General features: G+C 39.5%; 1 protein-coding gene across 3 annotated transcripts in view; it reads right to left on the bottom strand.

Moving 5' to 3' along the window:
• LOC306758187 (ephrin type-B receptor 1) overlaps positions 1–22,423 on the bottom strand; it is a gene marked incomplete at both ends in the record, with an annotated part of 159,600 nt that overhangs the window by 4,561 nt on the left and 132,616 nt on the right. For 2 of the 3 annotated variants that reach the window (XM_079243417.1, XM_079243418.1), the window contains 6 exons: positions 1,325–1,474; positions 13,080–13,295; positions 14,466–14,713; positions 15,802–15,924; positions 20,468–20,532; positions 22,022–22,130. In XM_079243417.1, the coding sequence (XP_079099543.1) occupies positions 1,325–1,474; positions 13,080–13,295; positions 14,466–14,713; positions 15,802–15,924; positions 20,468–20,532; positions 22,022–22,130 (911 nt within the window). Of the gene's footprint in view, positions 1–1,324; positions 1,475–13,079; positions 13,296–14,465; positions 14,714–15,801; positions 15,991–20,467; positions 20,533–22,021; positions 22,131–22,423 lie in introns of all 3 variants that reach the window. The other variant, XM_079243416.1, reaches the window with a different exon arrangement.

Here is a 22,423-nt window from a genome sequence, read left to right as displayed (position 1 = left end):
CAGCATCTTGACAAATAGCATGTATGAAGGAGAGAGGGAGGGGTATACGGCAAGGCTTTGATGCTATATAAAGCAAGATGGATTTAAAAAGAAAGTGGAAAGCTGGGGTTATGTTTGTTGTGTGGGTGTATAAGAGGATACATGATGGAAAAGGAAAGTGTGTGTGTTATAAGTACATGAGCGTGTGTGGACTGAAGAGGCGGACATGGTGCGTGGTGCCAGTCCCACCAGGCAGTGTTTGCTGCTGGCCCACTGAGACAACATCTGCTGGGTTGGACAGTCCTGGTGGAGTGAGGTCCACGGAGGCCTGATGGTTGGCTAGTCGTTTCACCAAGGGGAGCTTTGGGAGAAAGACCTCATAGAATGGGACTATATCCAGTGATTGTGTGTGTATGTGAGAGTGGACCTCGTCCAAGCAGACATGGAGAACAAAGCAGAGCTCTAAGCAATCATTCATGGCTCTCAAAAGCCAGCCAGGAAGGAAAGGGGATAGCGTGAGGCTATGCCCATAATAAGTCTGCTTTCAAAGTCGGATTCAAGGACATCTTCGACGATGATGCCACTAGATGAGGCTGATAAAGGCGAGTGATTTATTACAGCTTTCTTTCAAATGAATCACACTCAACTCAAGTCACTATTTTGTAAATGTTGCTTAATGATGCTGTTTTTGTGGGTACTGTCTTTATTTTCTTTCATTCTATTAAAGAAAATACAGATATGTTTCTCTATCAAACCTAAAATGATTTTCTATTCCTCCAAACTGGGAGTGAACATATCAAACACATGGAAAACATTTAGAAAATACAAAAAGACTTGAAATGAAACACTGATGTTACAAAGACGGAGATATTCTCTGCCGCAGACGATTTTTGTCTCTGCACACCCTACAGTGCTTTATTTGTAGTTCAGACCTGCCTTCCTACTTCTTTTCTGCATCATCAACGACAGACATTTACATAATGCCTGCCAAGTGGCTTGTTTGGCAATTCTCATACAAAAAAATAAGCAACTGTGTTACTCTCCACCATTTCTGAAGCATGAAAGAAGTCTTTTGGAGGGGGAACCTTAAACACACAGAAGCTGAAACAGAATAATATCTGTAGAAGAGGACAAGACGAGCTGAAGTACACGTACAGTATCAGAAAACATGCTTTTTTCTATTAATTTAAAAACGTAAACTTGTAAACACATATAATATTCTTTCTCACATTAATGAACAGCTCACATCCCTAACTTCTAAACTGCTCTAAAATTTTGTTAAAAAAAAAAAATTTAAAAAAAAACAAAATCAGGAGTCACAACATAAAAGTTTACAAGCACTTACATCCTGGTTAGACATGTCCCAGTAAGGCCTCTCTCCGAATGACATCACCTCCCACATGACGATGCCATAACTCCACACGTCACTCGCCGAGGTGAACTTCCTGTAAGCGATGGCCTCTGGTGCTGTCCACCTCACTGGTATTTTCCCACCCTGAAGGAAACAGAAAGGAAAGTGAGATGAGGAAGAACCTCTGAGTTCTGACATAGCCGCAATTCTTTTCAACTGCAGTGAAGTTGTGCTCTCTGTTCCCCTAAATCTCTTTAAGTCCCGACTCCTTCATCCACTCAGTTCACCAGCAAATATAAAAAATAAAGAAAAAATCAACTTTCTGTGTCTGTTTCATGAGCAACTCTGAACAGTCATCAGCTGACATTACATTTACTAGTGCCTCTTCTCCTCTCAGCCCAGTTTGAATAAGCGAAGTTAAAACCTGGTCTTCTGCTTCTGCACCGAGGATTTTGGATGGTAATTGGGCTACCTGGGCCTCAGGCATGCCACGCACAGTGCTGATTGAAATTGACATCCGGTTGTTTCAAATTCCACACACATACACACCCAACTGGCAGCATATGTGCAGACACAGATAGAGGTGTTTATTTGTGAACACCCACACATACACAAACAGGCCGACAGACACGTAAATCCCTGGCTGTGCCCCCCTCTTCATACTGCCTCCCCCTCACATTTGAGTTGAGCTTGCCACCAGCTTAATAATGCCAATTAACTGAACCTGAGCATTTGCAGATAAGCCGGTGCTGGAAACGAACCAAAGAGAAACCTGCACAGACCACCCTGAGTGACGAGAATGAGAGGCAGGAAGGACTTGTTAGGATGTTTCCATACAGCGTGTTTATGTTGGATGGATTTTTTTTTTTTTTGTCTTTTAACAAATAGGTATTATATACAGCTCCAGTCAAAAGTTTGGACACACTTTCTCCTCCAATCCAGTAGGAAAGTGTGTTCAAACTTTGGACTATATGTGATTTAATAACCAATAACATGTACCTGTAAATGTCATATGATTTTTACTGCAGAGAGGCTACTGGCTCAAGAGATGCTTAATATCGGTCATTGAAAGGAGACTGCAAAAAAAACTCAGGCAACAGTTTCACCAAGGAGTGGACACCAGGAAATGCACGAGACCAGACAAGAGAAAGCAGGCCGTGGTGCAGCGCGTGTCTGTCTGAGGATGTGGCGACAGAGTAAATGAGAGGACAGGAAAAAAGGGATGAGGAGAAGAGATCAATAAGTGAATAACGGCTGTATAAGCCTCTCCAACTTCAGTGCTTTTCTCATATCTCAGTCTAGTTCATATCTGACTTGTTTTATCTAAACAGAGACCCAGAGGCACTTCTTCTTGCCCCTCCTTCTGTCAAAGGTCAAAGAAACTATGCAGATACAAAGTATGAATTTTGTAAATAATCTAAAATGACCAATCTATTTCTTTTCCAGGGGAAATATGAAATACTTCATGTAAAACATTTTGTTTGGGTGCACCTCAGATGGAAAATTTGGAGAGAAATGCTGAGCTGAAAAAAATTCAAACAAACAAAACACGCACACACGTACAAAAAAATCAGCTGCTCCAAGCCAATTTTTTCTATTACATCCTCTTTGTCATAACTTGCTTACTGCCTTCATTTGCTTCTTACATCTGGTGTCACGCCCCAGAACCCTGCTAGGATACATTGCTGAAATGGCTGGAGCAAAGACATGGGCTTCACTAGAAGCTCTCTGTGAGCATCCAATGAGACACACATTAGTAATAACATTTTCAAGGCGGGTGAGTCAGAGCCAACTATGCAAACTCTTAGTAATTACTGCTGTGGGCTCATCCAAAATCCTGCTCTAATAACATGAAGTGCTAAACAGCCCATGAATACAGAAAAAGAGGTAAAAGTTTTTCTTTTCTGTTTTTTATTTTAGTAAACAAGAGCATCAATTCCAGGAGGATTGTAGTAGGAAAAGGGATGATGGGAATTAAAACAGGCATAATATCTACACAAAAGCAAGAAAGTGCTTTGTGGAGGCTTTAAGCATAAGCTCAGCTCCTTGGATATGGTATACTGTGAGGTGGCTGCTGAAAACCGAGCAAGCAGTTTTCTGTTTGCCTTGAAGTGAAATATTGCCCCTAAAGCAGAATTCAATCACTCCTATTATCTCGGACAGTTAACTCTGAAACAGTACAGATGAGCCAGATTGCATAGACCCTGCTGCAGCAGAACTCTGGGACCTTGGGAGGAGAAATTGTAATGATATACGTCACTAAACTACCCAGATAATACATAAAGTGGGTGACACAGAATGCTTGGTTTTCCAGAGATATTAGCTGGACTCTATTTTCTAGTTGATAAGTTTTGGCAATTTGAATAAAAAGTTGTGTTCCTAAGAGTGTGAAAATGTGAAATTAATCTGCCACAAAAAAAAGCTGGGACTTTTATTTCCACGATTCACTTCCTACATATGCCAGCGGAGGACACATCCGGCCATATTTGCACACAAAATTCCAATCCAGAAAACCTTGAGCAAACATTTGAGTGTGCTGGCAGCTCTATGTCAACAAAGTGGGAATACAGTACGTGACTGGCTCCACCTGGTTGTGACCACTACTGATGGGCTGTGACCAGCTGTGACAGCTAGCAATATGTCTGAAGTGTGACTGTAAGGCAGAGATGTGCTGAGGCTGTCAGTTTAAAAAAGGTGAAACAAGGGTGTTGTAATGACAGCTACGTCTGAGGGACGAAGAATAAACATTTGCTGGTCAGGCAATGTGTGCACTTACTGGTGTGTGTTATACGTGTACAGGTACTGATACACATACTGCAGCTGGGATATGAAACACCTGTCATGTCTGTGTTGTAGTCTGAGCTATGAATCCTCCAATGTGGAGATAACCTCATGTAGACTGTCACTGACACGCTGACGTGGAGTGAAGTAAAATTTAGAGCACATACACCAGTCACAGTACAATGTACAGTTGTCACTGAGGTGCAGAAAGTCATACAGAGCCTACTGTTGAAGAGTACAGCCATCCATCCATCCGTCCGTCCATCCATCCATCCATCCATCCATCCATCCATCCGTCCGTCCATCCCTCCACCCATTCATCCATTCATTTATTCATCCATATATCCATCCATGCATTTATTCATCCATCCATCCATCCATCCATCACTCCACCCATTCATCCATGCATTTATTCATCCATCCATCCATCACTCCACCCATTCATCCATGCATTTATTCATCCATCCATCCATCCATCGACCGTCCGTCCATCCCTCCACCCATTCATCCATGCATTTATTCATCCATCCATCCATCCAATCATCCATCCATCCATGCATCCATCCATCCATCCATCCATCCATCCATCCATCCATCCATCAATCGACTGTCTGTCCATCTGTCCATCCATCCATCAAACCCATACTCTCTCCATCCAATGCTGGGTCATCGGGCAGCTGGACAGGTCACCAAGACATCAAAGGATACAAATAACCACTCACGCTTATTCCTAGGTAGAACTAGGGCGTGACCAACCTAACATGTATGTCTTTGGACTGTGGAAGGAAGTTGGAGCATACATGCGAATACGTGCGAAAACGTGTAAACTTTTTAAACACAGAGATCTCAGTTCTAACCCCCCCCCCCGCCCCTGCCCAGACTTGACAATTTTTGAGGCGACGATGCAAACCTTCACGACACCCACTTCCCACTTTCATGCAGCATTTTTCACTTCACAGAAGCCATTTCAAATAAGTTTTTCCCCTCATGTGGAATACAAATATGTAGATCTCCCACTCCAATATTTTTCCTATCCAATTCCCTCTTCTCCATGTCTTTACTTCTCCAGCTCCAGTAATCTACATCCAAACAATGCACAATCAAATGGACTTGAGCACATTTACTTAGGCTGGGCAGAGTGCTCCATCAACATCATTTTAATGAAATCCTGAGAGCTACGATCTGCCCTGGATTACTGCCCAAACAGAGAGAGCAAAAAAAAGGGTGAATGGATAAAGAAAGAGACAGAAAGGACGACCGACACTGAAAGATGGGAAGAAAAATAGCATAAGCAAAAAGAAAGTGGATTTCTGACCAAGCTTTTGGTGTTTCAGACACTCATGGAAATGCCCAGTGGCAAGCGAGGGACATACACAACTCACATAAAGTTAGAGATAATCGACTATTTGTATGCTGTCAGAATCTACCTACAATATCTGTAACCTTTACAGATTAACTCAATTTGACTTTCTCTAAAGTTTTAAACGAGAGGATTCTCAATGACCTACATGCATGTTATCACAATGGTGTTGCATTATCTTTTTGCATATTTTGTGACGTGATCTGAAATGTGAGTATCCCAAACTTTGTGTAAATTGTGTAGATCTTTTCATGGATAGAAAAATGTCATGCCAAATCTTTGGGAGAGTGTTTGACTAATTTAACATGGACTTTAATTGAATAAAAATGGAACTAAAAACATCTCCCTCCCACATTAAAGAAAAATAGAGGGTAGAATTAAAACGAACGTTATGCAGAATAGTCCCTTTAATCTCTTCTTCAGAGTGATTAACTTTTTTTTTGTACCAAAAAGTATGGCTTATATTTGAAGAAACCTCTTATCTGATCTAGTTTCAAAAGTGCTGCAAGTGAATTTCATTCACATTACAGCAACTTTCATATCAGGAGAGAAGAAGCATTTTCTGCTTCATATAGGTTTTGTTCACCGTATAACATTTAAATGAGAAAAAGGAAACCACATGAAATCCAAATCTGATTCATATTTAGAGAAATCATGATTATTTTGTGGTTGTGATGGTTAAACACTTAAATTTGAATTTACAGTTGTTGCGCACTGAACAACAATTTACTACAAAAAATATCTTTTGACATTAATTTAGTTTATTGAGGGCAGCATTGTGGTGCCGTGATTAGAATTGTTGCATTACAGCAAGATGGTTCCTGGGTTAAACCTCAACTGGAGACTTCCTGCGTTGAATTTTCACGAGGCTGCATGAATTTTCTCTAAGTGCCTGGTTCTTTGGTCCACTTGCAGGTCAGATCCATTGGAGATTCTGAATTGACTTGGTTTACTTGTGTGCAAGCTTTCTGTGTCTTTCTGTGTTTGCACTGTGACAACCTGATGATCTGTCCAGGGTTTTTCATAGCGTCTTACTTAATGGCAGCTATGACTGATTTGCCCATATGGAGAAGAATATACTGTATATAAAGTAGAAGAGAAGACAAATGCATGGCTTCTGCTGTCCAGTTTTTATGCTCCTCTGATGTGGAACAAATTCCCAGAAAACTGCAAGTTCTCTGAAACTCTTTTGTTTTAAATCATGAATAAAGATTTTTTATTCCCTGTATTTTAGCAAAGTAACTGTTAATTTCCAACACTATCATTTTTATTTTAAGCATTTTTCCTTTTCTTTTTTATTTATTCTCTTTATTTTTCTTTTAAACACTTTATTATTTTTTTTTGTTTATAATGCTCTCTGCACATCGCTGCAACACATCAATGTTTTTATGTAAAGCACTTTGAATTGTCTTGCACATGAAATGTGCTATACAAATACACTTGCCTTGCCTTGTATTTGGCTTGATAGCATATTTGGCTAAACTTTATTTTAACTCATTACTTTACATTTTAGTGTTTCTCTCCTCGAGAAATCATATTTAGCAAAATGTAAGTCTTAATAAATAATTGACTTGGTGTTTTTCTAATTTAATCTAATTAAATTCCTTCATACTTTTTGGATTGTTGTAGATTGTGTGGTCATTGATGCACAAATCTTTTCATTGTCTCCACAAGTTTACACCAAACATATGAAGTTGTAAGGGTCTTACAAGAAAATGTGTGCTCTTACAAAACACAAAATTTATACCTATAAGTGTACACTTGTACTGGACAATATTTCTTCTTCATATTTAAGTCTTTTTATTTATTGAATCTCTCTTTTCCATTGCCAGGAGCACATGAGTGCGTGTAAATTGTTCTGTAATATAATGCATCTGCTTTTTTGATAATTTCTTCTAAATAAATAATAAGTTAATTTCATTTATTCAATTTCTTTACAATTAAGTCAAATTCAGTGTTGCAGGAAGCTGGAGCCTATCCCAGAAATTAGCAGGTGAAAGACAGCGTACACCCCACGCTATTCCATCACAGGGACTATTTATCAGCTGGCTGCATAAGCTTCTCTTATTGAACACTGGTTAGGGGAACTAAAATACTGATCTATGCAAATCAGCAAGCATCAGGAGTAACCTGCATAGAGAGGTTCTTGGGATTTCATTCACATCGGCATCTCGCTGTTCATCAGTTCCTTTAAAACAGCTGTTCTCTTAATATGATGCATTTGCTTGATGGAGACTTTCTCTGATATCCCTGAATTTGAACAAACATTTTTTCTCTCTGACTTGCTCCCTTTTTTTTCTTTTTTCACAGTTTTTTTTTTTTTTTAATTTCCTTTTTTACAGCATGATGATAATATGTGAGATATCCCAGCTAGTATCTTATCCCACTTCTTGTATTATTTTCTAATATTAGACAGTGACCTTGGTCCTGTAATTTCTTCACAGGATGTGGGATGCAGGCAATTACTTCCAAAGTCTTATCAAATTTTAAGAAAACATTTAATCGGCTCAATTTTCTTTTGATGCCACTGGGAGTGAAAGTGAGGACCCCTAAAGTGCAAACAATATGAATCTAAAGATGATATACTGTGCTTTTATTTCTTAAGATACCCACCTACTGCATCATAAAATAAAAAAAAAGAAAGAAAAAAATGTGTTTCAAAAATCCAAGATGATCTGGTTAAAATGAAAATGAGTGGACTACACTACATTTAAGTGGTAACTTTGGCAACTGGACAGAAATAATAACAGTAGGTCAAGTTATACATATCCTGTTCTGGTTACGTCAAGAGAGTGACTTTTTCTAAACTCCTAACAAAGAAAGAACTCTGCTTTTTCACAGTTTTCTAAAATAATTAAACTGTTATCTTGAGACAACACTTGTTACCTTAAGATAAGGAGATAGTTAATTCCTTATCTAAAGATAATGATGCTGGGAAAATTTTAAAGCACGGATGCTCTCGGCTTCTGCAGTTATCTAAATGCCTTACTGTGAAATTAATTAAGACATGAATTGGTGAGGTGTGCTGGAGATCATGGTTGGCCACTGCCCAAGTAACTCATCCTTGTGTGTATGTGAGGTGGAAACAGGACTTCTGAACAGGAAACTCTACATGCTACTTAATTGTTTAATAAACTCTAATACATTCAATTTGGTTGATACATTGAGAGCAGACAAACAAGCAAAATTGTCCTAATTAAAAGTCCCTTTTGTTTGCTTTTGGCCTGGTCTCTATGGACATGTACCCATTTCTTTGCTGTTTACTCAGAGACCCTGTCCCCTTAACTCTGAGTGCATAAATATTTCACTGCAAGTGGAATAGACAAACCCAAACCCACATGGGCTTGAAGCCAGTGACAGGAGAAAAAGGATGCTAATAGTAAACAGACAAATGACAGAAACAACAGGGCTGTCCGCATAGTGTGAGCACTGAAGCGAAGCTGAGAGAATGTCACTCGGGTCACATGGATTTGACGGATGAGCTTTGTTATTGGGTCCCCATGACCTCGCCTTTCAACCTCTCTTAGCTTCAATGACAAAAGCAAACACACAAACACACAAATATTAAGATACCTATGGAACATGTGTGTGTGTGTGTGTGTGTATACCCAAGGAGCCAGCATGCTCGCATTCTCCTAACGACGCAGCGCTTCTCTCTATTTGGTCAAAACATAAAGTACAGTTTAGATGACATGATGCATGACATGCCGGGCTATGACAGCCCTATCAGCTGACACACAAGCAGATATTCCTACCAGCACCTGTCTTCCTTGTTGCTGCCCCTATAGGCATGAGACGTCATTAGAAAGGTTAAGATTGCTTTTCTAAACTGTGATGGACTTGACATACCTGCACATCAGATTTAAGAAGAGGGAAAACATCCCTAAACGCATATGTGCCAACCTGCTTTCATTCTGCTGCAGTGTGTGAATGAAACTTCATCCACATCTCTAACCTCATCACACCTGACATTAGCATAATGTCTCAGGAGATCCGATCTCAGGTGGACGGCTTTTAGTATATCTGGAAACACCCCCAAGATGTGCTAAGGATGCACTGAGCCTGAAACACTCAGACCACACTCAGAGATAGTTGAGGCAACATATGGCCACTCTTGTCTACACACTCTTCAGGCGTATGTACACACATTTCCTCAGGAAACGTGTCAGCTGTGTTGTAGATCCTCCAAGGATCTACAACACAGCTGACATTCTAACATAATTCATGTAGTTAATTTATGAAAAAAATGGGTTTGGAAAGCAACCTGTTACTTATAATCAGTCAAACCAGCAATATATAATAAACTTGAGAGCAAAGACAAATTATTTCTGTTGTTGTTTTTCTTTTTTCTTTTTTTTTTTTTCTTTAGCAAAGAATGCTAAATAAGATCTGATTACAGGTGGCGGCTAACCAAGCATGTGAAGATAAGCTAGGTGTTAACTGACCTTTTTTTTTTTTAAGATGACCTCTTGTGATTGAATCACTGATGCCACAAGTTTAGCCACAAAGCCTCTGACTTTTATTCACTTCTATGCGCAAAGATCAGTCATAAATATGATCCAACATCATGGCAAACTATCTTTAGCCACAACTGCCCAGGGTAGGCCATCACGATGCAGCCTCTTCATGTTGCTCAAGCAAAAGGAAACAAATGAAAAGAAGCTGACAGTTGGAAAGAAATGACAGATACAATGGATGGATTGGTAAGCAAAGGAAAAGTCCACAGAAAAACAACAAGGCAGAGGAAAGAAAAAAATCCACAAACGCTAGAGCCGAAGCCCTCTAATTAATTAACACACAGCACCTTAGCAAGACCAGTGCAGTTCAAGTATTGTCCTGTAAGCCTAATTAATCATGACTTTGGTGTACTGCCAACAGAGAGGGAGGACAGCCTCCTTCTGTCTTAAACTCCACAACATTGCTCCACAGCAAACCCGCATCCGGGGTTAACACAATTACCAGCATGTCCTCCCAACCATGGATCCAGCATCACACCACAGGCACTGTAATTGGTGTGCCTAGAATTGCAGACAAAAATTAGAAAAGCAGTGGAGGGAAAGAGGTGATTAATTTGCCCGAGGAGGCAGTTGGTGACGATGTAAATCACTGCCTGTCAGTGCAATTTAATTCCCCGATTCCGTCGTCCTTGTCTGCGATGCCAGCCTTGCTCACTGATTGGTTAGTATCAGGTCATAACCAAAGAGTTTATGGAGAACAGGGCATGAGATTGACAAAGCTTAATTACAAAATAGGAGTTTGAAGGACCTGTACAAATCCTATGGATACATAAACACAGAGCATGTTGGACCAGGAGGGGGGCAAAAGTCTGTAGAAACATCAGCAGAGTGTTTATGAACTTCCTGCAGCCTGTTAATCAAATCCAGTAATATTTATGTGCATAATACAGCAGAATATAGATGGAATAAGTCTGTGTGTGCCAGGATATGAATGTAGCTTCTCTTGTCAGTGAAGATTAATGAAGAGCAGGAGATTTTATTTGCAGACTTTGATAAAAGGCTGCATTTATCATAAAAAGAAACAGAGAAAAAATTTAATGTGGCGATTTCTTTTTCAAAAAACCTTGCAGCAGAAAAGAAAAATAAATGCATAAACATCTGATGTGTGTCACCATCAGAAAGTTTCCAGGATTTAACCTGTGGACTCTCCAGTTAACACCCTCAATGAGACTTTGTAAATTTTGCATTCAGCATCAAAATACTGACCACAATCTATAATCCAATCCTTTTGCACTCTTGTATTAACCAGCTCAGCGACGCAGACAACAGAGGTGCTGCCCGTCTTTGTTGCTAAATAAGACCCATTCAGCAAGGTTTAACCACAGGGGTCAAGCATACAAAGCAAGCTATTCCTGTGGAGCAATTAGCTCCCAGTCATCCCAATGCGAGGTCAAATCTCTTCTGGCTCCTCTGACACTGCTGTTGATCACACCTTGGCAGCCACCTCCTGCCAGCTGGCTGGTGCTGCGTGTTTTGCATTTAACATAACATAATGATTCTCTAAGAAAGCCGTTCCCAACTTAACTCAGAAAGAAAGGAAGAAATTATAGAGAAACTCTGTTTTGTGTAATTGTTGTGTTTATTTTGTATTTAGATGAAGACATTATTTTCAGAACTGCTGTCATACCTGGGTGGGACTGCCTCCCAGGCTGCCGGACGGCTTTTGATCTCACGGCTTGTGTTGTAATACCTCTGAAGCTCATCCTAAAATAGGTCCCTTTTAGTAGTGTAATATATTCAGATTGTATTCATAGTTATTCATACGATATACTGTGCTCCCACAGAGCTGTACATCCACAGTGTATACAACCAATCATGTACGAAGAAGGAACCTCAGGGCAGTTTTGTGAAACAACTTAAAAGTTCAGTTCCCAGGTAACACTGTTAGAAACAGTCTTGTGGGGCCACTGGGTGCCCAAAATAAGAAGGAAACAGGTGAATTCCAGTTCATGGCTGAATACATTTTTAAAGAGTGCTGCAAATAAACATATTACACTATTATTAGTCCTCTTCAACAAATATTCAAATTAAACAATATCTCACCAAAACCAAAGACTGGGACCAGAACTTTTTTTCTCCAATTAATCCTCTAATGATACATTTAAAAGCATATTATGTATAAAGTAGTTGCAAACAGCTTAATCTTCAGCTGCTGCAACATAAACATGCTGTTTAGTAAGTGATGAATCATTACTGATTCATTCAGTACTTTAATAGTAACTGAATATTTTTATGCTACTTTTCTTTTTTAGAAAGAAGCCAAATCTACATAGATAAGAGTCAGATGGAACACAAGCAGTAAACTGCTAAATTTCATTTAAAGTCTTTAACAAAGTCATTAAAGTGATATTTGACATACAGACAAAGTTACAAGCCCAGACTCATGCACCATTACTTATATGCTCACATGCCCACAGAAACATTTAACCCAACCCACACAACCTGAGGCATGTCTGGTTGTCCTAATCATCCATGCTTGTGTTTGTGAGGGTGTAAAAGTGTGTTTTGAATTAGGAAGAGGAGAAGCAGAAGATGAACTAATGATGGCTGCTAATAATTACAGATCTGTAGCGTGGAGGAGTTAATGAGGAGCCAAAGCCTCCCATGATGCCCCAGTAAGTACGAATGAGAAGTGAGAGAGTGGAGGGAGTCAGAAAGAGGTAGGAGATGTCAGTTTGAGAGGCTGCAATGCCCTTTGGTTTTGCCACGCTCTGGGCATGCCAACGAGAGAAGAGCCTTCCCAGAGGAGGCTTGTCTCCACACTAATGAAGATGTGACAGACCTCCAGTCTGTGATTTGCAGAGTATAGGACAGAGGAGGATGGGAATGAGGAAGAAGAGAGTGACAGCTCATATAAAATGAAAGACACTGAAAAGGTGAAAGGCCTTCAAAAAGACTGTGACTCTGTCAGAGTCAAAACTTATTAGACTGATATCTAACACATTGTTATGGTTTTTTTTTTAAATTGCCCGGTATGTCAGAAAAACCATCATGGAGACTTAAAATGATGTAAAGATAACCCACAAGATTAGTCAGAGGGATTATCCATGACCCAGAGGCAAAACTAAAGATAAGAATCACAGGGACTCACCAGAGAGCTGGTGTAGCTGGGATCAGATGTGTCGTCCTGTAGGTAGCGTGACAGGCCAAAGTCTGATACTTTACACACCAGGTTGCTGTTGACAAGAATGTTTCGAGCGGCCAGGTCCCGATGAACGTAATTCATTTCAGAGAGGTATTTCATCCCTGCTGAGATTCCACGCATCATTCCCACCAACTGGATCACTGTGAACTGCCCATCGTTTTGCTGGAGGACAGGCAGGAAAACAAATAAAAGGATCATTTAGATGTTATCTTTGACGTAATTATCATTAATGAGCATAACTGGGGGGGTACTGAAACTGGCAATAAAAAAAAAAACTGAGATGACTCTTGTCTGAATCATGTTGGGGCTGCATGTTGGACCACATTTTTAGATATGGTAACATTTTCAGCTTTCTATTATTCAGAAATATGAACACAATCATTTATACATGCGAGTAACTGATGTAATATGAAGTCAGCAAGACGTCTTCACATTTATTTGGTGTCATGGCTGCTCACTGAGGTGAAAATAACTGGACAAGATAGCATTAGATACATTAGACTAATGCCTACAGTAACAGACACCTTTTTAGCCGGCTGTTGGGTTTGCAGTTATGTTGGAGTTTATTTATCTTGGTTATTCTTTGCATATTCAGCATGCCAACTTCTTTTCTTGCAAGTATAATCCTGTTAATGTCCAGAGGACAAGTAAGTAAACTTCTATTTGATGGCAAAATGAATCCCTGAAGCAAATGTTAATCATTGCAGCTGAAAGATCATTATTGCATTGTGGCATGCTGGCATCCATCTTGCTGAAATCCACATATGGTTTCCCTTCCCTTGTGTGAATGCTCTCAAGAGCAAGCTTTGAACCCTTAAAACACAGTAACAAATAAGAGGGTAAGAGAGATCGATGGAAACACAAGTCAGATGTGGCGGTTAGCAAAGCTAACTTCAAAGAGCCCATTTAAACCCACCCTAGATCAAAGTGGAATAGAACTGCAATCCATGAGATTGAAGAAGGTTAAAAAAAAAAAAAAAAAAAAAAAAAAAGGGAGTTGAATATTGATTAAGGTGTATGTCCGCTCAATCCTGACTGCAAAAGAAAGAATGAAGAGTCCATTAATAGTTGCAGGCATTAATAGAGAAGTTAAAGTCTGGTGTGGAATTAGGAGTGATTGAAATCATGCTCATTGTCAGTGAGTATATTCTCAGTTGGCACTGGATAGATTAAGAAGGCTCATTCCAATTTGTATTAGGAATAATTCTAACCGTCAACGCCTTTAATCGCTTAAGGATTTACTTCAGATTAGCTTCTCTATGCTATTATGCCGAGTTTCTTTTTAATTCCCATACTTTCTCTATGCGACTTAGTTTCACAGATATCACTCACCCTGAGGAAAGAGTCAAGGGCACCATTCTCCATAAACTCTGTCAGGATCATGACTGGACGGCTCTTTGTGACTACGCCCTCCAGACGTATAATGTTTGGATGGTCAAACTGGCCCATGATTGATGCCTCAGACAGGAAGTCTCGTCTCTGCTTCTCCACATAGCCAGTCTTCAGGGTCTTGATGGCGACATAGATCTCCCTCTTACCAGGAAGCTTCAATCGGCCCTTATATACTTCTCCGAATTCACCTGGATGGAAACACGGTACAGTGACTTTTCTGTCAAACCCAATCACTGATCTGCTTTATCAGATCTGAGTGTCACTATTGGTCAAATGGAAAAAGATGAGCTGAACCTAAAGCGCTAGTGTAGCTCCTAATGATGTCTGTATCGAGCATGCTGAGTGTTGTCTTCCACTCTGCTATTGTTGTTCTGCTGGTGATATTTTAACAGTGTGGCTCCACAGACTCACAGTAGTCATCTATCCTTAAAGAATGCCAAGTGCCTTCATATTCCCTAATCAAAGAATAACAGCCAAGCACTATCTGGTAAATATCTGGAACCCATTTGATTAATTATCACCACCTTGGTGTCCTGCAGAGACACCACACAGTGAAATCAACAAAAACGGAAATCTTTAATTAGTTTGCCCCTTGGATCCTTAACCCTATCCTATCTCTGGCACTTTCTCACACCTACTTTTCTGATTAGGTCAGGGTCCAGGAGCTTATTCAGGCCTGGTCGCAGCGCTATTATTTCAGCATTTTTATGCATAAACACAACATGTGCTTCAGCTTGCAAAAAGGCTGTTTTCTGTCACGAGGAAAGGCACATGTTCAAGACACATGGACCTACTGGCAAGGAGCTATTTTAGTTACCTCAAAGCTCTTAATTACCTGTTCATGATTTTTAATGGAGATTTTAAAATTCATTCTGAAGCAAGGACACACGAGATGTGTGTGCCAATTTTGCAATGTAAAGTTAATGAAAAGGTTTGATGCAAGGTAGAGCGTGTTCAGAGCAAAACCAATAAAGTAGGATCCAAAAACAGAGACGCATGGGGAATAGGCTGAAAGGCTTGAGTTATTTCTAATACCTTTAGGTCCCTGGGTAGCTGCCCTATATACTGCTTGTGTACTTGACACGTTCCCATCTCATGTCGCTGCCAAAAAGGGTTTGACTTTATGACCTTGAACAGACTCGGGCTAAACTTAATTGCATGTATACATATACAAATGACACAAACGTACACAAACAACACAAGGAAGATCCACATTCACATTGCAAGCAAAAACACACGTATAGACTTATTTTTGCATGCCATGTATGCACCATACCTGCACCAATGACTTCCTCTATCTTGACAGTGGAGACGTCGATTTCCTTGGCGAATTCTCGCACCGCTTCATTGGGGTCCTCGTAGGTGAAAGGGTCAATGTAGATTTTCATTCCCGGAGAGCCTGAGAAGTGGGTCGGGCAGCCCAGTGGGGAGGGGCAGTTAGACATGTCGGCTCGCAAAGAGAGTTCTAGAACAACCAAAGTGCTCAGTGAGCTTTCCAGCAAAGGATGTCAGTCGTTTTATTTTGGCTCATGTGAACAACTGACGACTGCAATCATACGTAAAGTTGTAGCTGAAGTGACAGTGTGACAGTGTTACATAAAGTCCCTGCAGACTCTTAACAGAAGTAAATGATGCAGACGCTATTTGTTCTGTGGTCCTTATCAGACACACACCAGAGCATGACAATTGTAAATGGAAACCTGTGTATTTTACATGCAGCATCAGTTGCATGTATAAACAGGCAGTTGGATTTTATTTGTTGAAACTACACTGGTAAAAAAAAAAAAAAAAAGAGCAAAAGAGTAAAGAACAGAGGGAGAGGTGTGGATAGAAAGAAAGTATAAATTTTGACAGGTTTTTTTTGCCCCTTTATCCCTTACCCTAGCAGTATCTGCTCTTTGATCTGCGGAGAACCAATTTTCCTGCAGCCTTTTGCAAAAGAAGCTCATAAAGAGATAAGGCTGCTGTGATATCAACAAGCTTTTTATGCAAGTCTGCAATAGGCAAGCTTGGCTCACATACCAGAGATGTCTCTGAACAGTGGATAGATATTTTCTGTGTCGATGGGCTGGGCGGGGGGAAAAAACACTTGTAAACAAATTAAATATGCTGCCACGAAATGGGCAGCAAGCAACCAGACATCAAGTCCTGATCTCTACAGTGACATCAGAGGGCAGCTCACATTCTCAGAGCTGTTTAATCCAAACTCTGGCATTGATGGTTTGAATGCACCCATCTACATCAAGTCAGCCTTGTGAGAAGTCATTTGCATAAAATAGACAGAATAGGGGAAGGGTCTCGTGAGACAGAGCAGAGATAGATTTTAGCCTTGAGATCAAAGGGCCTCACCTTGCTCTTGACTAGAAGCTGATTCCAGTTACCACACTAATTGCCTTGAACTCTGTTTGGGTGAGCATAATTGATAATTAGATATTCCAAACACAGTGATTTTAAGAAAAGCCTCCAGAGACTTTAGCAGTTTGCCTTCCGTACAGTATTTAAGTTTACAAATGTTGCCAGCATGGACGAGACTTAAAGTCTCTGTGGGAAGCATGTTCAGCAAGAAGCACAAGGGGACATGGGAATACATCTATTCCAAATCTAGGGCTCATGTACACATTCCTCCTAATAATACACACCCATTACTTTCTATGTCACAGTCCAGAGCTTACTTTCATGTATAATTTAAAATGCAAACAGTTTATTTCGCTCCCTCCCTGTGGTACAGTCCTGGTTAACTGGACACATCTTTTTTAAGACCTCTCAATAAATAAATAAATAAATAAAGTGAATGAATTTCATGTTTTATATGTGTATGATGTGTATGAAGCAAATGTATCAGAAAGGTATGTCTATATGTAACCGATAAATGAAACCAGTGTTACACAGCTGACACAATGACTAATAAGCCAACTAAACTAAAATTTCATAATTTTCACAAAATGGTAAGTCAGAATATCTATGCTAGAATATTAAAGTGGACACATGTGTTATTATTTTGCTGTATATTTGTCTAGCATGACTATTTAGCTCACAGCATTTTACAGCAAAGGTGCTCATCTTGTTACAATGTCATCTCTTGCTGGGATACTTTGTTTCCTGGCATTTTATGTGCTACACACATAGCTACATAAATTTAGCAAGATGAGATGGATATAACGTTGTTACTGTTTTGTTTAAATCCGAAATCGACTGCATGGTCCTTAACCATGTTATTTTCACCAGTGCCCATCACTGACATTGCTCTCTGCTCTGCCGGCTTACTGAGTCTCCCTAATGTATTCACAAATCAACCACATGTTTACACTGATCTATTCCCGCCATGGGAAAAATCTAATTACTGATCTTACTAAATAGAATTTACATGTGGTCTTAAGACAGACGGCAATGTCAATAAAAGCAATAGCGACACCAAAAAAAGCGTATCATTTTTAATCAGGGGGCCTCTTTCATGCATCAGTCTTTCAACAAAGGAACATGATTTTCTCTCAATTATTTTATAGTTTTTAATGTAGTAGCTTCTGTATTGTCATATATATTTATGTAATTAAACATTTTAAGGAACAAACATTAAAAAAAAAAAAAGACAGGGCCTTGTCTCTGTTTAGTGAATTTATTCTCATTTCACGTCGGTCGAAGACGCCGACTAATCTGTTATGTGGCTCTGTGTATAATGAGTTGAGATTCCTCTCTAAACATAAACTAATTATCTGTCGTTTTATGTCAGAAAATCATTTGTCTGACACACAATGTGCTCCATTAGTATGGAAATAACAGAGGCGGAGGTCTAACTGTTGTATTGGATTAAAAGTCACACTGATATTCACTGTGGATATTATGTTTAGAAGTTATCTGATTAATAGTAATGTTACACCATTTAAGATGATAAAAATTGTACTGTTTAAAATAATGAACAGCATTTGCATGACAATCTACAAATGCTGACCCTTTCTGTTTTGAGCTCAAGAGCTCAAAGCATAAAGGTGGCATTCAGCGGCAAGATAACAGAAGCAAATGAAGAACATAAAAATGTGTTTTAGGGATCTAACCATAACTAACTGTTAGATGTTTTCTTGTTTAATCCCATTCTCTTAAGTGTAAGCACCAGATGCTAAAGCACAAACAACTGCAACAACAAGACAACAAACATGGTTTAAAGATTAGCTATTTAAAACGTGTGTAGTCATACGCTGCAAAGCATTAATGCATAAAGGAAAATGTATGACTTAGTTATTATGAATGTTAATGAACTCATCAATCAAAGGGAACAGAACCACCGAGAACATTTTCTGAGTCAAAATAATGAGGTCTGAACACTGGCCATACTGGTTATACAATGAGAAAATAAAACAAATATAACCCTTGGCTGAGATGGAGCTGGTGGACCTTGTGTGTGTTCACGTGTGTGTTCCACTTTGTTGGTTATGATATCACAACTGGCTTTGGTGTAATGTCAAAGGGCTGACATCAAAATAGTTGCTATTCAGTTGCACCGCTGATTTCACATTTTTTTCCGCAGCAACATCCCTCTTGAGAAAGACAAAGTGAACATGCATCACGGAATGTGTGTGGCCACATCTGGAGCCGCAGACAGCTTGGTGAAAGATGGCAATGTTACTTTGGAGGTTCAACCAAAACAATTGGCTGAGTGGTTCCATTTTATTGTTGCTCTGAATACTGTCATTACAAAACTGCCAATCAAATCTTGAGAGAATAGGAGAAAAACAATGCACCACTGGGCGAGGAGAAAAGGCATCCAGTGTTGGAAATGTGTTTGTTGGAGAACTAGATCTATGAATAGGGTGCCTTATCGCTTCTTTTGCTTCATCTCCTCCTCAATTTGCTTATGTGGCAACAGCAATGGCAAAAGCTCTGATCCTTTATTTTTCATGACTTCTGTTAATTGCAATAGGCTCTCCTAAATATAGCAGCGACTCTTACTGGATGTCCACACCGGCTTTAATGAGCTCGAAGGTGCCATTCCCGCAGCTCTGACACAAAGTTCCTGTGTTGAAACACTTTGCTGTGTCAGGCTCAACAAATTTCAATCCCCTCGAGTGAGCCCCTTTTCAGACTGCTAGGTTGGCAGTATGTAGGGCTTTCATTTGAGGTACAAAGCCAGTACACATTCTTTTGTGTATATGTGTGTGACTCAGTGTGCCTGAGATTATATGTGTGTCCCTCCAGGCTTCTTTCCCTCATCAGTCGATGCCTGGAAAGTGGTTAAAAATGACTCAATCACAGCTATCATACAAGCCCAAAGAGATGCCAGTCAATTTGACAGTATACAGGAAGGGAAATGTCATTTACAGTGCACTCATAGGGACCTACCTAGCAGCAATTTTACTGTTACCTTGCCTCTATCTCATTAATTCAGTGTATATGTCTTATATGTGCATATCTTGAAATGCAACAGCAGTAGAGCAGAAAAAGAAATGGAAATAGACGTTTTTTTTCTGCATTATGAAAAAGCACAAAGATCACACTTATCTGAACTTATGCCACAAAAAACTAAGTGATGGTTTCTAAAATCTGCTGTATAATATTCTACTCTTAAGGATTTGCACAAAACATGAGTGGTACTAAATTTCAAATGAAAAGGACACAAGATTACTTAGCAGCACATACATCATGCGTGTCTTGCAAATCTGACCCATATTCATAATATGAACAAGCATTAATACAGATGTTTTAAAAAAGAGTGAGAAATACCAAAGTAAACATTGTTTTGGCCATGAATTGGCATGAAATCAGTCCATGAATGCCTTCATCTTGAAATCCAAAAAATAAAGGCTTCAGTTGAGGAGTTATGTGACTAAATAAACACGTGGTCACTAAACTCTCATGTGCAGTTTTTCAGGTATGTGGCAAAAAAAGGAGGCAAACAAAAATGCACATTATGGGTCTTACAACTGCAGCTATGAACATGTTTGTGGACTCACCTCTTCCAGTGCTGTAATGTTGCAACTTGTCACTGTACACAGCCTCCTTGGTGTAAGCTCTTTTCCTAAAGGAGCGGTGAACATTTAGAGAAAGTATATATTTTGACAGGATGAAAGGAAGTATAAATAAAGTCTCATTCCTGTTCAGGATTTTCTGTATGGCCTAAAAATGATACTGATGAAATTGAATCAGTTGCAGCGGTTTAGCAACGGCAAATGAAGTTTATGAAAATGAGCTGATTTTTAATTAGACCTTGATAGGATCTCTCTCCTTTTCATCTGTCTCCTCTGCTTCAGCATCAAAAGAGCCTGGCCAATTTGATGAACACTTACTTGCTCAAACTTGCACAGTGCACTGCAGAAAATTTGACTTTCATATATCTAAAATGGAGCAAGACAGGAATGTGACAATGTGACAAATTGCTCCAAAATGAGATTGGCTTAACAGGGCAAAGTAGGAGTTGTCATGTTCTCAATGGAATACAGTATTCAATTTAATATCTGACATCTTAGCTTTCCGTTCAGTCACATCTATTGCTTTTTTGAAACATCATTTCAGGGCTTGTTTTAAAAACTGTTTTCACAAGTTGGAATAATCCAGAGTATTACGTACAAACATAAAAAATAAAAAGGGTTAAATAAGAGATTGAAATTGAGATCTCTTTGGTGTTACTTTTTGCATTAAACCTGCATTCTGTCATTTCTACAGGACCCCAGTGGGTTAGGTCAGGAAAAAAATCTTTTTATTTGTGTTGCTGCTGAGCCAAAGAGCAAAGAAAATAGTCCAGCTTGGTGTCCTTTGCACTCAGTCATGAGGGATGGCACACACAACTATGTGTTTGCATTTATTTCAACCAGGCAGGGTTATTTTGAGTTGTGCTGAACCTGAGATAAAGTGACAATGTACCTGTAAACAATGTCAAGTCATGTTTCTGTTTAAAAGGTTGAAGTAGAATCACCAGCACTGTAACCGTATTTAAAGAACCTCTTTGCAAAAATTCACTGAAACATCCAAAGCTTTCTCACTGCAAGCTCCAAATATCCAACAAAAAGTACAATTTCAAGGGTTTAGGATGTAAGCTGAGAGAAGAGTCCTTGAGGGTCCATGTCCAGCAGGTTTTAGTTGTTTGTCTGCCTTGACACAACCATTCAAATGAAGCATAGTTTCTCAACACCTTGTACTCAGGTTCTGCACAAGCCTGTTAATGAGTCATCTCGGCCAAGTAAGCAAGGAAACATCTAAGACCTGCAGGACAGGGGTCCTCAAAGACCACAGATGAAGAACCCTGGTATAGAAGTTAAAGAATTATATGATTATTTTGAAATCAGTGCTATTCTTAAGTCTTTATTTAGTACAACTTGATCTTTGCTAAACAAGCAAAGCTCCAGTTGTTGATATTATTATGGTTACATCAAGTATGTTAGACAGACATGCAAAACATGCTGGAATCAAAATCTGGACTCTTATTATTTCGACAGGGACAGTTGCAGCAAAGATGTAACTAACTATGCAGTATGGACTAGAATAGACACGAGAAAGAAAAATCTGCTTACCTGCTGCACACAATTGAGATAGCAATAAGGGAAACAATGAAGACCACTCCTGCTGCTGCTGACCCTGCAATCAGAGGAAGCTGTTCCCTCAGCTCAGACTTGAAGTCATCTGTGTTCCAAAAGAGAGAACAAATGCAGACTTTGATGAGGACATTTCTATATATGTGCAATAATGGGAATCTTTTGGGGGCAGAAGCAGAAACTGCATGAAGGAAGAGGAAAGCAGAGTGGCTGCATAGATGGATAAAGAAAACACACTGATCTCTCTGACAGAAATCCGGTGTGTATGCAAGATGAACAAACATGCTGTGTTTGATTAGCCAGAAGAGGGACAGAGTGTAAAATATCCGTTAGAAATCAAAACGCACCTTAAAATATTGTTTCTGCTGTGTTATCAGAAAG

This window comes from Telmatherina bonti, assembly GCF_933228915.1.
Source record: "Telmatherina bonti genome assembly, chromosome: 7".
NCBI lineage: Eukaryota > Metazoa > Chordata > Actinopteri > Atheriniformes > Telmatherinidae > Telmatherina > Telmatherina bonti.
This window is presented reverse-complemented; position numbering and strand designations above follow the sequence as displayed.